The sequence below is a fragment of the Loxodonta africana genome, chromosome 14 (assembly GCF_030014295.1).
Source record: "Loxodonta africana isolate mLoxAfr1 chromosome 14, mLoxAfr1.hap2, whole genome shotgun sequence".
NCBI lineage: Eukaryota > Metazoa > Chordata > Mammalia > Proboscidea > Elephantidae > Loxodonta > Loxodonta africana.
Window position 1 is genome coordinate 17,667,884 of NC_087355.1, and position 17,013 is coordinate 17,684,896.

Below are 17,013 nucleotides of genomic sequence, written 5' to 3' on the forward strand. Positions count from 1 at the left end.
AAAATACAGGGTCAGTGAGAAAGAGGAAGACCCTCAATGAGATGGATTGACACAGTGGCTGCAACAATGGGCTCAAGCATAATATGGGGAAGGCTCAGGACCGGGCAGTGTTTCATTCTGTTGTACATAGGGTGGCTATGAGTCGGAACCAACTCGACAGCACATAACAACAACAACAAATCAGCTTTGTCTATAATAAATGTGGTATTTTGGACTCCCCCCCAAAAAAGAAAAAATAGAATGAGGTGAATGGTCTAAGATGAAATAGAATGACATGACTATCCTTATATTTTTTTTTTTAGTGGTATCAGAGCACTAGTTTCAGCAAGGAGCTAGAGAAGTATTGTATGACAAGTGAGAGGAAAAGAAGTATGTTGAAACCAATATACAACTCTCCCATTTCAATTTGCCTATGAATAATTTAATACTTAAATTGAAGCACTCTGGGCAACATGGCGGAGCGTGTTGGAATGAGGTTCAGCTTGCTGTCCTCATTTACCTCAGGGATGCAGAAGGCAATGTTTGCGGCAAATGCCACCCTTTGTGGGTATTCAGGGATCTGGTTTCAGAACCTGGCAGACTACTTACTATTGATCTCACTGATGATGACATTCTCTTCAGAGGAGCCAACAGAAAAGGAATGTAAACACCATAAAGAGGTGTCTTTATAGAGAATGTTTTAAGATTTTAGCATTTTCTCCAAAAGGCTCAGCAATCTTACATGGCAAGGACAGATATTTCTACATTTAGAAAATTACTGGATTTGGCTGGTGAGAAGACCTTTGTTCCTCATCATTTTAGATGACTAAACTCCAGAAAAAATCTATTAAAAAAGAAAAGAAAAGAAAACCACTTTGCCTATTTAAAGAAAGCACATGCTTAGTTCTAACCTTCCAGGCTTACTGCTTTTCAGTCACTTGGGTGAGAGTGTGTGGATATAAGAGGTTTAGATGTAATTTTCCCACAGAAAGTGAAAACACCATCAAATTTTTAAGGATTATTTTCCAGGATGGCACAGCTAGAAACCTGTTTGAAAGAGTTTACTTCGGTGACTTCTTTCTCTATCATCTCTTCTTTCCAATTGTCCAGGAAGGACCTTGTTGTTAGTTGCTGTCAAGTCAATTCTGACTTATGGAGATCGTATGTGTTCAGAGTTCAACCGCCGTATAGGGTTTTCTTGGCTATAATCTTAATGGAAACAGATTGCTAGGTCTGCTTTTTTCCGCGGTGCCACTGGGTCAGTTTAAACCACCAAATTTAAGTTGGAGTCTAACGTTAACTGTTTGCACCACCTAGGAACTTAAGAAGGATCTGTTGTTGTTGTTGGTTGCTGTGGAGAACTACTCCATAGGGTTTTCAAGGCTGCGAACTTGCAGAAGCAGATCGCCAGGCCTGTCTTCTGAGGTGCCTCTGGATGGGTTTGAACTGCCAACCTTTCAGTTAGTAGTCGAATGCTTAACTGTTTGCACCACCCAGGTGTATGCCTAAAAAGGAACTAGGCCTTTTTTATATTCTGGAGAAGGACATCCTACTTGGTAAAGTACAGGGTCAGCAGAAAAGAGGAAGACCCTCAACGAGGTAGATTGACACAGTGGTTGCAACGATGGGCTTAAGTATAACAACGATTGTAAGGATGGAGCAGGACCAGGCAGTGTTTCGTTTTGTTATGCATAGGGTGGTTATGAGTCGGAACTGACTCCAGGGCACCTACCAACAACAACAGCTAAGTAAAATGTATATTTTTTTATTTATTTAAATTTTATTTCAATATTACCATATTTGTTGTTGTTGTTGTCGTCTTGTGCCATTGAGTTGATTCCGACTCATGATGACCCCGTGATTACCGAGTAGAACTGCTCCATAGACTCCTATATATCAATGGAAGATTTTTGAACAATTTCAATAGAATAGTTTCTGGTTAACATTAGAGACTGCCCAGTTTCTGAGAATTGTAATCTTGTTTTTATTTTTAGTTTTTATTTTTGCCATTTAGATAAAACCAGAATTTCTCAACTTCAGCATCGTTGATATTTTGGGTTGGATAATTCTTCATTGTGAGGGTGTCATGTGCATTGTAGGATGTTTCGCAGCATCCTTGGTCTCTACCCATTAGATTCCAGTAGCATTCCCCTACTAGTGGTGATGATGAAAAATGTCTCTAGACATTGCCAAATATCTTCTAGGGGGCAAACTTACCCTCCTTTGTGAACAACTGGCCTGTTCATATGCCATATTATCCAATCCAAGACAAGTGGGAAAAAGGCTTAGCTCTTTGTGGGAAGATAAACTTAAAATATGGAGAATATTCTTATGTTAATAGTTTTTATATATTGTATACGCCGCATAATCTGTTGTGAGAGTATAAAAAGACACTGTTCCCAATTTAGAAAGGGCTGAAAATTTGCCTGTAGAAACAATGGGATTCAAGGTGGTTAGGATATCAGGCCAACAACAAAGAAAGCCTGTTTGACCCACAGAGCAGCTGAAGAACAGACTATAGAATGTAACTCCCACCTTTACAACATTTCTAAAAAGAGGGAATTTGCTCAGAATGCTTGCTTGGGCTGCAAAGAACAAAGCTCCCATTTTGGATAGAAGAAAAGCCTTCTCCAGGCCCTCTTCTGGTCTCTCTCCCCAGCTTCCCATTTCTTCTATCTTGGACATCTGGACCAGAAATTCCTAAAATCCCAGGTCATTGGTGAAGATTTGGGGTTGAAAATATAGCTAGAAAGGGGGTGCTTTTTTATTTTTTTGTTGTGCTTTAAGTGAAAATTTATAAATCAAGTCAGTTTCCCTTACAAAAATTTATATACACCTTGCTATGTACTCCTAGTTGCTCTCCCCTTAATGAGACAGCACATTCCTCCTCTCCACCCTGTATCCCCGTGTCCAGTCAGTCAGCTCCTGTCCCCCTCTGCCTTCTCATCTTGCCTCCACACAGGAGCTGCCCATATAGTCTCATGTGTCTACTTGAGCCAAGAAGCTCACTCTTCACCAGTATCATTTTATAGTCCAGTCCAATCCCTGTCTGAAGAGTTGGCTTTGGGAATAGTTCCAGTCTTGGACTAACAGAAGGTCCGGGGACCATGTCCTCTGGTGTCCTTCTAGTCTTAGTTCAGTCAGACCATTAAGGGGGTTCTTTTTTTTTTTTATAAAAACTTTTCATTCAAATATAACACGTACAGAAGAATGCACAAATTTTAAATTAATGGCTCAACAAATTATCACAAACTGAATACACTCAGGTAAACACCATTCAGGTCAATGACTAGAACATTAATAGCAACCCAGAAGGTCCTTGTGCCCTCTCCCAGTCACTGCTCCCTCCCCAAAGGTAATCACTATCCTGACTTCTAACACTGCTTACTAGTTTTGCTTGGTTTTAAACTTTATAGGCCTTTAGATGCTATGATGTTGTTGTAAGCTGCCATGGAGTCCATTCTGACTCATGGTGACCCCATGTGTGCAGAGTAGAACTGCTCCATAGGGTTTTCAAGGCTGGGACCTTTCGGAAGCAGAACGCCAGGCCCACCTTCCAAGGCACTTCTGGGTAGGTTCAAGCTGCCAGCCTCTCAGCAAGCAGTCGAGTGCAGAATTGTTTGTGCTATCCAGGGACCAGAGTTAGATGCTATAGGCTCTGAGATAGACTCACTTTATGATGAATTATGCCCTATGATGGATAGCTTGTAGGGTTTCTAAGATAAGGAGAGAAAGGAACTCTGCTTTTTCATTTTCAAGTAATCTTATACTCACTCTTAGCAGCTAACTTGTCAGATACTCGCCCAGAGACTTAGTAGCATTAAGCAAATAGTGCTTATAAATTAAAACTTGCTTTTAATTAATGAGAGTCAGACTATAATCTGTGAATAATTATTTACTCAGTAAAGTTAATTATAGTCCTGCATATGTGACCAGAGCTATAATACCAATCAAATCCATCCTGACCTTTTCATTATAACCTGTGGTAAGAATGTAAATAGGTTTGAAATGACTGCATTTGTGAGGCAGCAAAGCACAGTGGTTAAAAGCAGCAACTCTGGAGCTAGACCTGGTGCTGAGTCCTGGCTGTAACACTTATTAATTCTATGTTCTCAGTCTAACCCCTGATCTCTCTGGGTCTCAGTTTCCTCATCTGTAAATTGGGGATAATAATAGTTGCCTACCTCATAAGATTGTTATAAGGAATAAATGAATTAATATATGTAAAACGCCATAAGTGTTTGCTATTATTATTACTACTTAAAACCTTCTTAGCATTAGAAAGGAAGCATGAAGCCCAATACACACGTGCAAAGTCAAGTACTTACTACGCAGCTGAAATTGGGGATTGTTGCATATTTGTAAGAATAGGGATACAGCAGCATCTGAGCATACGCATGAAAGGAGAGGTAAGCCCTAATGTGCTTTTTGTGTTTTCGGAGGAAGTTAGCTACAGCTTTCACTTCTGGCTCAGACTCTGGGAAAGGTCCGCAGTACGTGTCATCACAAGGGTGCATAGAAGCTCCTTCATCTGCAAGTAGGACAAGAAAATAGGGTGAGAAAGTGGTCAGGGAGGAAGCCAGAAACTTGAATCAGCATTGTTAAAATGTGGTTTTTCTTTTGTTTCTATAAACATTTAGTAGTATTAAGCAATTCATCTAATTTCTCATTTATGGAACTCAATACTGAAAAATCCAAGGTGATCCAAGCCCCCAAGAGCAATACAAGGACATCCTGAATAGGAAAGAGGCACTGATTGTTTCCTGCACAAACCATTCTAAATGGATGGCTTTATATGCTGTTGGTTTTTCTGCTGGAGAACTAACTTTACATGATCCCCCAGAGTAGATTAGGCCTCCTGTTTATATACTCCACAACACCGGAAGTGTTCCTTTGTAGCACCCAACACTTGTAATTAGTGATCAACATTTACTCATTTACCAATATTTATACTGTTCCAGGTATCTGGGATACACTGGCAAATAATACAGAAAAATCCCTACTTTAATGGAACCTATGTTCGAACTGGATTCCCTGTTAGGCTTTCATGCTCCACGAGGGCAGGGGCTGTGTCTTTCTTGCTGTGCACTTACCACCTAGAACAATAGTATAGTAAGTGTTCAACAAATATTTGTTGAATAAGTGAACATGAGATCTAAAGAAAAGGCTAGATATTTGTAAAGGTGTCTGGTCAGAGACAAATAATGATATAGAAAGAATACAGAGCCAGAACAGAAATGATTCCACAGAACATACCAAACAGCTTTCTATTATGTTTTAAGACCAGCAATATTCAAAGTGGTTTTGTAAAACCCAGGGGACTTCTCCAGGTATCTTGGGGTCAGTTAAGGTTAAGAAATCTTTGAAATGAAATTTTAATAACTTTTTAATTAAAAAAATATGCAGGACATACTTTTTAGGAGGTCTGTGGAGAGGTGGAAGGAAAATAAGATTCATTATAACAATCAAAGTATTACAGTTCTAACAAATTTTGGAAATGAGTACATTTTCCACAGGAATTTTTGTCATTTCAGGTATTATTATCTCTTCCCTGTGCCAGAAAAAATATAACTCTCTCCATAAACTAGTTTGGTGATTCTTGATGTAGTCTAATTCTACTGAATATGAAAAGATAACCAAGTCAAATCAGGCTAAACCTTAAGGACATTAAGTCTAGTTTATGATATAGAAGAGTCAAGATAGGAAACTAATAGCAGCTGTGGGCTTCCTCAACTCTAACCTTGGGGATGCTTCAGAAGCAAATGGGAGATGAATGGGACTTAATATAAACACTGTAGGTGATACTCTCAAGCAGTTGGGAAAAATAAGGAGACATCTGAGGAACACAGATGTCTGAGCACTGGAAAGAAAAACTACAACTGACCAACTAATTTCAGAGAGAGCAGAACTAAAAAAAAAAAAAAGAGCTAGGGAAATACCATAATTTACAATAAACCTAATACATATTCTTAAAGATATATAGAAGAGCATTGGAAATATGAAACAAGGACCAAAACCAAACCCGTTGCCATGGAGTCGATTCCAACTCTCAGCAACCCTATGTGTTACGGAGAAGACCTGCTCCACAGGATTTTTTTGGCTGTCATCTTTACAGAAGCAGGTCGCCAGAGCTGTCTTCCATGGTACCACTGGGCAAAGAGTTATAAAATAGGACCAATCAGAGACAGTAGGTAGAAATAAAGAATTTAATATATGGATTGAGCCACTACAGTTCGTGAATGAATTAGTGAAATGGAGCAGGTTTTGAGATGCTCCCAGAAAGCATCAGGAAAGGATAAAGAATTGAAAAATGAGAGAAAATGAAAGGATATGAAAGATAGAATAGTAGTCCTAGAAGGAGAGAGAAAAATAAACAAAAGGAAGTTAACTATTTGAAGAAATACTAGTTGAAAATTTTCCACAACTGAAGAAGATTGAATGGACATATTTTGTACCAAACAAGAGAAATAAATGGAGAAATAGCAACATTTTGACATATTAGAGTGAAATTTTTCCAGAGGAAAGCAAGCCATCTAGAAAAGAATCAGATTCACATCTAACTTTTCAACAGCAACTTTAGAGTAATATTCTGAAAGTATTTTTTAAAAAGGAAATTTGAACATATCGTCATGGATTGAATTATGTACCCCCCCCCCCCAAAATGTGTGGCTGGGCCATGACTCCTGGTATTATGTGATTTTCCTTTATGTTGTAAATCCTCTATGATGTTAATGAGGGAGGATGGGAAGCAGTTGTGTTAGTGAGACAGGACTCAATCTACAAGATTGGATTGAGTCTTGAGACAATCTCTCGAGATATAAAAGCGAGAAGTGAGCAGAGATACAGGGGAACCTCATACCACCAAGAAAGCAGTGCCAGGAGGAGAGCGCGTCCTTTGAACCTGGGGTCCCTGCTCAGAGAAGCTCTCCTAGTCTGGGGGAAGATTGATGAGAAGGCTGACAGAGACAGGAAGCCTTCCCCTGGAGCTGACACCCTGAATTTGGACTTTTAGCCTACTTCACTGTGAGGAAATAAGATTCTCTTTGTTAAAGCCATCTACTTGTGGTATTTCTGTTATAGCAGCACCAGATGACCAAGACAAATGAGGACTGTAATTGTTATGAGTATTTCTGCTTTGTATTTTTGTTTTCTTCACTTATAAAATATAAGATGTAAATGGGACCAGTGCATTTTTGGTTGTACGTGTGTTAGTTGTATCATGTTAGGTGAAAGTATGACTTTGTAATTGTGTTTATTCAGAGATTATGTATGGTTTGAGGAGATGTGTACAAAATGCCAAGCTGACAAGGAGTGGACTGTGATGGTTAAGATTGTGTGTCAACTTGCCTGGGTCATGATTCTCAGTGTTTTGGCAGTTGTATAATATTGTGATTATTTCCCTGTGGAAATTTGGTATGTGATCACCCCCTTGATGGAATCTGCTAAGTGGTACTGGCAGGGGTGTGGCCCGTGGTGGCTCACCGCTGCCTCAGCCTTCATCTCTCTGCCTTTTGTGGCCTACTTCCTTCCTGCTTGCCATGCTGAGGTTGTTGGCTTGTTCTGGTTCCAGAAGTTGTCTCTTGTCTGACCTTCTGTTCTTGGGACTTGAGCTAGCAGTTTATCTGTCCATCTTGGGATTTGTTAATCTTCATAGCCTGCAAGCAAGAGTTCTGCTCCCTGACCTGCCGATCTTAGGTTCGCCAGTCCCTGCAGCTATGAGAATCAGGAGAAACCTTGTGGTCTTGCCTGCCGACCTTGGGGATTCCTTGACCTTCATAGCCTGTGAGTGGGAGCCCTGCCTTCTGATCTGCTGATCTTAGGTTCACCAGCTTCTGAGGCTTCGTGAATTGGAAAAGGCCTCTATCCTGATCCAAGGACTTGGGATGTTCCAACCTCTAAAATCGTGTGAGCTGTTTCCTTGATATAAACTCTCTCTATATATTTATATGCTTTACTGGTTTTGCTTCTCTTGAGAAACCAGCCTAAGACACCTATACTTTTATATCTAAGTGAACTCTCAAATCAATGACTAAGTGCTAGTATAGGCCTATTCCTCAAGGATGTAGAAATCCTCAAATGGGTAACTTTAGCTTGAGAACTTCTCATTGGTCTGGGTGAATTTTTCTTACAATGGTCCTTGGGTCTGAGATTCTTCCAACCCAGTCTTCCTGCTTCCCCTCTTCTTTCATAAGTGTCAGACCTGCGTGATAGTCTGAAGACTTTCTCAGCCTATTCTTCAAGGTGTCATCAAGGTCACTCTGTCTCTGAAGATTCTAGGGGAGGAGTCTTTCTTGCCTCTTTCTAACTTCTGGTGGTTGCTGGAAATCCTTGGCATGTAGATGCGTTACTCCAATCTCTGCCTCTGTCTTTATACAGCCATCTTCCCTGTGTGTATGTCTGTCTCTGTGTTTCTTCTCCTCTTACAGGACTCTAGGCATGTCAGATTTAGAGCCCACCCTACTCCAGTAGGAACCCTGGTGGTGTAGTGGTTAAGAGCTCAGCTACTAACCAAAAGGTCAGCAGTTCAAATCTACCAGCTGCTCCTTGGAAACCCTACTCTGTTCAATAGGGTTGCTATGAGTTGGAATTGACTCAATGGCAATGTTTTTTTTTTTTGTCCCGTATGACCTCTCTTCAACTAATTACATCTGCAAAGACCCTATTTACAATTAAGGTTACATTCTGAGTTTCCAGGAATGACATGAATTTTTGTGGGACAATATTCAACCCTGTCCAGGAATGGTACCCAGGAGAAAAATTAAAGAAATATTTAAGAAGATTAAATTGACAGAGCTTGATGATTGGTTAAACATGTAGAGCAAGGAAGGGAGGGGGGTCTTGAATGCTACCCTAAATTTCTGGGTTGGCTGATTGAGTTTATTGATAACGACATTGAATAGCTGTAGTGGAATACAGACATGTGGTAGGGAGAGAAGGAAGATGATGAATTCCATTTTGGACATGTTGAGTTTGAGAAGGCTGGGGATGCTGGTGTTGTTAGGTACCATGAGTTGATTCTGACTCATAGTGACCCATGCAACAAAGTAGAACTGCTCCATAGGGTTTTCTTGGCTATAATCTTTATGGAAGCAGATCACCAGGTCTTTCTCCTACAGAGCAGCTGGGTTGGTTCCAATTGCCAATCTTTTGATTTGCAGCTGAGTTCTTAACCATTTGCACTGCCAGAGCTCCTTAAGGATTCCAGTAGAGATGTCTAATAGGCTATTGAGTATGAGTATGAATGAAGCTCAAATGAAGTATTAGGCTAGAGAAAAAGATTTGTGGTCATCATTTATTTTATGAGAATAAGATCACTCAAAATGGTTTTTGGCTGGGAAAAACAAAAACCAAATGTCAAACAATGAGGGAACACCAGTATCCAAGGGTTAAGAAGATTAAGAGGAACCTGACATTAAGACTTAGAAGTAATGGTTCGGAAAGTAGGACGACTGAAGGAACTAGATGTTTCAAGAAGGAGGTGGTGGCCTGCAAGTAAAATGCAGAAAAGAGGAACATTTACTTCTATAGTAACAAAATAGTTCGGGACTTTGCTGTAAAAAAAATTATTAGAGTGGTAGGAGCAAAAACCAGATTTCATATGTACTGAGAAGAAGAATTGGGGAAAAGAATTGGAGGCAGTGGGAGTGGAGACTCTCTTTTTTCAGGAAGCTTGGTTCACAAGGAAAGGAACAATGTAGAATCATGACCAGAGATGCTTGTGGGTGAGAGGAAGATTTAGTTTTGATAGGGAAGGAAAAACTTAAATATGTTTATACAAACAAGGTGAAAGACAGTAATAGAGAGGAAAAAAGTTAGAGAAAGAGAATATTTGATGAGAGAAGGTTCTAGAATGAATGAGAAGGTTCTAGAAAGAATGTGGGATCAAGAACTGAGTGGAGTCACAGACCTGACTAGAAGTTAGGACTTCTTATTTCAGTGGTCTCCAAACTTTTTTTATTGTTCATTCCATCAGTAAGAAAATTTGAGTGTGTCTTCCCAATACAAACTTATTTTCAATTTATATACATGTTGTATTTGTGGGCTAATATTATATGAAACATACAAAAATAAAACTTTAGAAAGAATAGTTTAAAGAGAAACAATAATTAAAATATACTTAAAAAATTTTTTATTATGCAGAAAGATATATATTCTTTTAAAATTTGGATGAGAGAAATCAAATCTAACTTAAAAACTTTAGAAGTGCCCACCTTTGTCCCTGTCTTAGTTAGCTAGTGCTGCTATAACAGAAATACCACAAGTGGATGGCTTTAACAAAGAGAAATTAATTTTCTCATAGACTAGTATGCTGGAAGTCTAAATTCAGGGCTTCAGCTCCAGGGCGAGGCTTTCTCTGTCGGGTCTGGAGGAAGGCCGTTCTCATGAATCTTCTCCTCGACTAGGAGCTTCTCTGCACAGGAACCCCATGTCCAAAGGAGGCACTCTGCTCCTGGCACTGCTTTCTTGGTGGTATGAGGTCCCCCTTGTTTCTCTGCTCACTTCTATCTTTTATATCTCAAGAGATTGGCTGAAGACACAATCCAATCTTGTAGATTGAGTCCTTCCTCATTAACATAACTGCCACCTATCCCACCTCATTAACATCATAGAGGTAGGATTTATAACACATATGAAAATCAAATCAGATGATAAAATGGTGGACAATCTCACAATACTAGGAATCATGGCCTAGCCAAATTGATATACATATTTTTTGGGGACACGATTTAATCCATGACAGTTCCTAAATGAACATAGGAAGTAATTGATAATATAAAAGAATGTGAGCACATCAATTCTTGGCTGATATCCTCACTGGCAGTTTTACACAAATGTGTGTGTATTTCAATCTGTAGCTGCTGTAGACTTTTTTTTTTTTTTAAATCATTGCCTTTTCCAAGAATAACCATTCGTGGAAGAGTTAATAAATAGTAACATGGAGAAAGTCTCATAATTAAATATCTAGTGGAAAAAAACAACATGCGATTATACAAATAAGGTGGTTAAAAATATGCATTAAAAAAACACCAACAAAAAACAGGTATACCAGAGAGTGATAGTAATTTGTGAGGCTGGTGACATGCTAGATTAATTTTTTCTAACCTCTAGTTTCTGTAAGTGAGCCCTGGTAGCACAATAGTTAAGTGCTTGGCTGCTAATGAAATGTTGGTTGTTCGAACTCACCCAGTGGCTCTGTGGGAGAAAGACTTGGCAATCTACTTCCATAAAACTACAGCCAAGAAAACCCTATGGGAAAGTTCTACTGTGTCACATGGGGTCACTATGAGTTGGAATCGACTCTACAGCATCCAACAACAATACGACAATTTCTATGTTATACCAATTGTGTAAGTAAAAAAAATATGGTAAAATATGCTAAAGCAGGACCTGTGTAAGGTGGAAACCTGTCAGAGAAGGAAAACTTAAATATTTTCCACTAAATAGAAAATGATAGGAAAGTGGTGACTGCACCCTATGAAAGGCGGAACATTTGTGAGACCCAGAAAAACAACACAGTCCCGTCGAGTTCCGGCTCTCACAAGTTTCACTCTATATGAGACAAGGAAAAGAAAAAAAAGAGATCTGATCATTTTAAAAAGGAAAGTAAAACAGAAATCAGTAAAAACAGAAAAAGTAAGACAAATTTGGTTTTATTTTGTTTTGAAACAACTGGCTTCTGTGGCCATTGACTTGATGAACGCAGCGGTTCCTCTATCCAGTAAAGCTGTATCTGGGGAAGTCGTAATATCTGTTTATTTTATTGTGCTCTTTGTGAAAGTTTACAGAGCATATTACTTTCTCATTAAACAATACACATTGTTTTCTGACATTGGTTGCCAACTCCACGACGTGTCAACACTCCTTCCCAAACAGGTTCCCTATTTCCATTTGTCCAGTTTTTCTGTCCCTTCCTGTCGTCTCATCTTTACTTCTGGGCTGGTGTGCCCATTTAGTTTTCCATGCATGGTCAAACTATGTGTATTATTATTTGTTTTGTGGGCCTTCTAATCTTTAGGTGAAAGGTGAACTTCAGGAGTGACTTCAGTACTGAGTTAAAGGGGTGTCCAGGGGCCATATTTTCAGGGTTTCTCCAGTCTCTGTCAGACCAGTAAGTCTGGTCTTTTTTTTGATGGGGAAGTTGTATTATTGTGGCATGCTGTCATTTGTTATTTTTTCATTTTCCTTTTCATTTACAGCTCTTAAATTTCACATAATGATAGTATAATGATGTTAAAATTTAATTGTTGTAATCTTTTAAAATTTATTTTCACTTGCATCTCCCACTGTCAACTCAACCTGGAAGTAAGCCATATTAACAACTGAATAGAGTTCTTAATAGTTTACAAATACCATATATTTACACAAATAACACACGCCTTCTGAGTTTGTTTGCTAGCCACACCCCCTCCTCCCTGCCAGGCACTCTCACAAGTACTGCCATGCCAGTCTTCTTCCACATGTTGTTGTAAAAAAGTAGCATAATTTATGAAAATACCTCTTGGGGGGAAGGCTCACCTGGCAAACAAATGCAGAAGGCATGCGTTATTTGCAGAAGAATACGGTACACTTGTGTGAGTGTGTATATATGTATTGACATATCTATTTATAGATAGATTTACATTCCTACATATATAAACCAGTTGCCATGGAGTTGATTCTAACTCATGGCAAACCCATGTGTGTCAGAGTAGAACTATGTTCCATAGGGTTTTCAATGGCTGATTTTTGGGTGATGCAAACATTTTGTGCTCAACTTCTAACCTAAAGGTTGGTGGTTTGAATCCACCCAGTGGAACCATGGAAGAAAGGTCTGGCGATTTCCTTCCATAAAGATTACAGCTAAGAAAACCCTGTGGAGCAGTTCTCTGTAACACATGGGATCCCCGTGAGTCAGAATCAACTCAATGGTAATTGGTAGATTGCCAGGCCTTTCTTTCAAGGAGTCTCTGGGTAGACTCAAACATCCACCCTTTCAGTTAGCAGATGAGTGCTTCAATTGTTTGCACCATCCAGGGATTCCCATACATATATAGGAGCTATTTTTGGTCACAAAATAGGACCATAATCACAGGTTTTTTTGTCTCTTGTTTTTTCCTTCAGTAATGTTTCCTTTAGGCTGGGGACCATGGACTCAGGAGACATCTAGCTTAATTGGCATAACATAGTAGAAAATATTCTATATCCTGCTTTGATGAGTAGTGTCAGGGTCTTAAAATCTTGTGAGTGGCCATCTAAGTAAGATACTTCACTGGTCCAACGCCTTCTGGAGCAAGGGAAAATGAAGAAAACAAAAGACACAAGGGAAAGATTAGTCCAAAGGACTAGTGGACCACAACTACCACAGCCTTCACCAGACTGAGTCCAGCACAACTAGATGGTGCCCAGCTATCACCAAATTTCTAGCTATAAAGGGGCCTGAATTAATGAATAAATATGTTGGTGAGTTGGAAAGAGCAATTAGAGAGATCTTCTGGTAAATGATAGTAGTGGCTTCTTCAATTCTTTTCTTTGATGAATTTGATGCCTTAGCAGTTGAAAGGGGCAGTTCTACAGGTACTAGGAATGTAGCAGACCATGTTTTGGCTCAGCTGTTCATGGAAATGGATGGGATTGAACAGCTAAAGGATGTGACCATTTTGGTAGCTACAGTTGCCCAGATAGGATAGACAAGGCTTTGATGTGACCCGGGAGAATTGATAGAATCACCTATGTGCCTTTACCAGATGCAGCAAAAAAAAAAAAAAAAGGGAAATAGTACCCTGCAGTTTCATTCTATGCCAATCAGCAATGGGGTTGACCTGGTCGAACTCATCCTCCAAATGATACATATTCAGGGCCAGGGATTATAGCTATCCGTAGAGAGGCAGCCCTTCTGGCTCTAGAAGAAGACATTGAAGCCAACTGCATCATGAAAAGACATTTTACTCAAGCCTTGAGCACTGGGATACCTAGAATTTCTGAATTGTTGAGACTTTTTATGAAGATTATCAAGAGAAGAGCAGGCTACATACACTCTGAGAAAATGTATATATTCATTACGTTAAAATATTCTTTCTAGACAAACAAAAACCAAAAAACAAAAAACTGGAGCTGAGTGTTGAGAGTAGAAAGAGATGGGACTAGCCAGTCAGTGGGTTCCATACCATGTGAAGCTTCACAGGCCATTTTAAGTCCTTTGGGTGAGTAAAATGGGGAGCCATTGCAGCATGTCGATCTGAGGACTGACATCATCTGATTTACATTTTAAAGTTTCACTCTGGCTGAGGACAGAATGGGGGGACAAGAAGCTGCAAGACTAGTTATAATGTGACTACAGTAATATAGGTGAGAAATGACGATGGCTTGGACTGCAGTGGTAGTAATAGAGGTGAAAAGAAGTGGTTGGAATCTGGAGCTACTGTAAAGGTAAAGTTAAAGGATTTCCTGATGGAGTGGATGTAGAGTATAAGAAAGAGAGAGACATTAAAGATCATTCCATGGTTTTAGGCTTGAACACCCGGCAGGATGGAGTTGCCATCAACTGAGTTGAGAATGGCTGTGGGAATAGTGGGTTTGGCAGAGTGAAGATCAGGTGTTCAGTTTTGAATATTTTGAGATTGATACATCTGTTAGATGAACTGGTGGAGATGTCAAGTAGATATTATATATAGAAGTTAGAGTTGGGGAGAAAGTTTTGGGCTGAAGATACACATTTGGGAGTCATATATGCATATGGTAGAGGATGAGACCTCTAAGGGATTGAATGTAGATAAAGATGAGAAAAGGACCAAGATTGAGCCCTGGGCATTCCCATATTAAGAATTCAGGGAGAAGAGAAGGACCAATAAAATAGACTGAGGCGAAATGACCAAGCAACCAATGAATTTGGAGAAGAGTATGATATTCTCGAGGCCAAATGAAGCTAGATATACTGAGAAAGAAGGCATTATCCACCTTGTCAAATACAGACGAGAAAAGTAAAATGAGGATTGAGATTTGACCGTTGGATTTAATAATGTGAAGGTTATTGCTGACCTTCAGGGGAACAATTTGGTGGACTTGTGAGAGTTCAAGACTATGTAAAATAAGTTGAAGAGGGATTACAAGAAGAGGACTTGGGCACTGCCAAAGGAAGAAAGAAACAGGGCAATAGCTTAGACGAAGTGGAGGCAAGAGGGTGAATTTTTCAGATGGGATAAATAAAAGCATGCTTTTAAGCCAATGTGGGGTGGGGAGGAGCCCAGTAGAGACCAAACAAACAAACCCAATGAACCAACTAACTTAACAACAACAAAACAAACAAAAGATGCTGCATGAGAGAGATGGGATAATTCCTAGAACAATATTCTTGAGTTGGCAAGAGGGGATAAGATCTAAGGCAAGTCGGTGACCCCTGAATCTCTCTCAAACCTCAAACTTATATAAATTGTAGCTTTCTGGACACTTCCATCTGCTCGTCCCAGAGGCTCTGCAAGCTCAAGATGTCCCTAGACGAAATTTCTTTCTCTTTCCTACCCACCAAATTGACCTTTTGCTAATGCGTCTTAACCTGTATCCTCCTCATTCATCTAGTAGCCTAAGTCAGTAATTTAGGTGGAGCAATCCTAGAGTTTTTTTCCTCCTTCACCCCGTCATCTGGTTGGAAAGCAAATTCTGTGATTCTGTCTGCTAAATCTCTCTATGCCTGCTTCCACCAACATGGTTCAAACCTTCATCATTATTCTCCTAGATCATTGAAATATTTTCCTGTCTTCAGGCTGGCCTACCTTGAATTCAGCCTTCCCAAAAATGCCATTGTAATTTTTTAGAAACACAAATCTGATCTTGTCACTTTTCTGCTTAAAGTCCTTCAGTGGTCCCCTCCTGGATAAAGTTCTGAAATGTTTAACATGGCTTAAAGGGTCTTAGAAGTAGTATCATCAAAATGTTTGAATTTGGTAGTGATAGGTATTATAGTTTATCTTCCCCCTGCCTCAAAAAACGATTTGCAGTTTTTTATGCCGTTACTGTACAGGTAAGACTGTGAGTTATATTTTACCATATACTAGACAATTTCATGTACTTTCCATGGCTGTATTATAGTTTCGAAGTTAGAGTTTTCTCTTTCCTTTTTATGGATTGAATTGTAACCCCCCAAAACATATGCTGATGTCCTAACCCCTGTACCTATAAATGTGACCCTGTTTAGAAATAGGGTCTTCAAAGATGTTATCAGTTAGGTTAACATGAGGTCATACCGGACTAGGATAGGTCCTAATCCTAATATGTGGAATGTCCTTATGAAAGAGAAGAAGATAAGGGAGACAGAGGAAGGACGCCCTGTTATGCGGGAGCCGCTAGCCAAGCAATGACTGGAGCTATCAGAAGCAAGGAGATAGGCACAAAACAGTTTCTACTTCAGAGCCTCAGAAGGAATCAACACAGCCAACAGCCTGATCTCAAACTTCCAGCCTTCTAAACTGTGAGACAATAAATTTCTGTGTTTATGTGCCATCTAGTTTGTGGTATTTTGTTACAGCAGCCCTTCGAGGCTAAGACAGAGGGTCATGCTCCCTTCTTTTGACCAGATACTTATGGGATAAGGCCCTTCATGATCGTTTTTTGCCTTGTTGTTGTTGTCAGGTGCCTTCAGGTCGATTTGGACTCATAGTGACTCCATGTGACAGAGTAGAACTGCCCCATAGGGTTTCCTAGGCTGTAATCTTTATGGGAGTTGATTGCCAGGTCTTTTTTATTTTTTTGTCTACCTGTCTCAAATTTTACCTTCTACCTCTCTGCTTTAAACCTCTATGTCTACTCCTACTGAATTAATGGTTATTTTCTTGAGTTTCCATACTCCTTTGCTTTAATGACTTTGCACACGCTGTTCCCTTTGCCTGTGAAATATCTCATTTCTGCACAGGTGGATTTTACTTGTCCTTTTTTTTTCAATGCTCACTTCAGTTCTTAACTTCCTCTCAGAAATCTTCTCCAATGCCCCTACCCTGGGTTAGATGCTTCTACTATATGTGCCCATAATATCCTTTACTAGCCTCTGTCATAACTTAATAGACT

At 39.5% G+C, this 17,013-nt stretch overlaps 1 protein-coding gene across 1 annotated transcript in view; it reads right to left on the reverse strand.

The window, feature by feature from the left end:
- The window catches only part of CPA6 (carboxypeptidase A6), a 431,756-nt gene that overhangs the window by 7,423 nt on the left and 407,320 nt on the right, over positions 1 to 17,013 (reverse strand). The window contains exon 9 of the mRNA XM_003408213.4: positions 4,308 to 4,510. Coding sequence (XP_003408261.3) covers positions 4,308 to 4,510 — 203 coding nt within the window. The remainder of the gene's footprint in view (positions 1 to 4,307; positions 4,511 to 17,013) is intronic.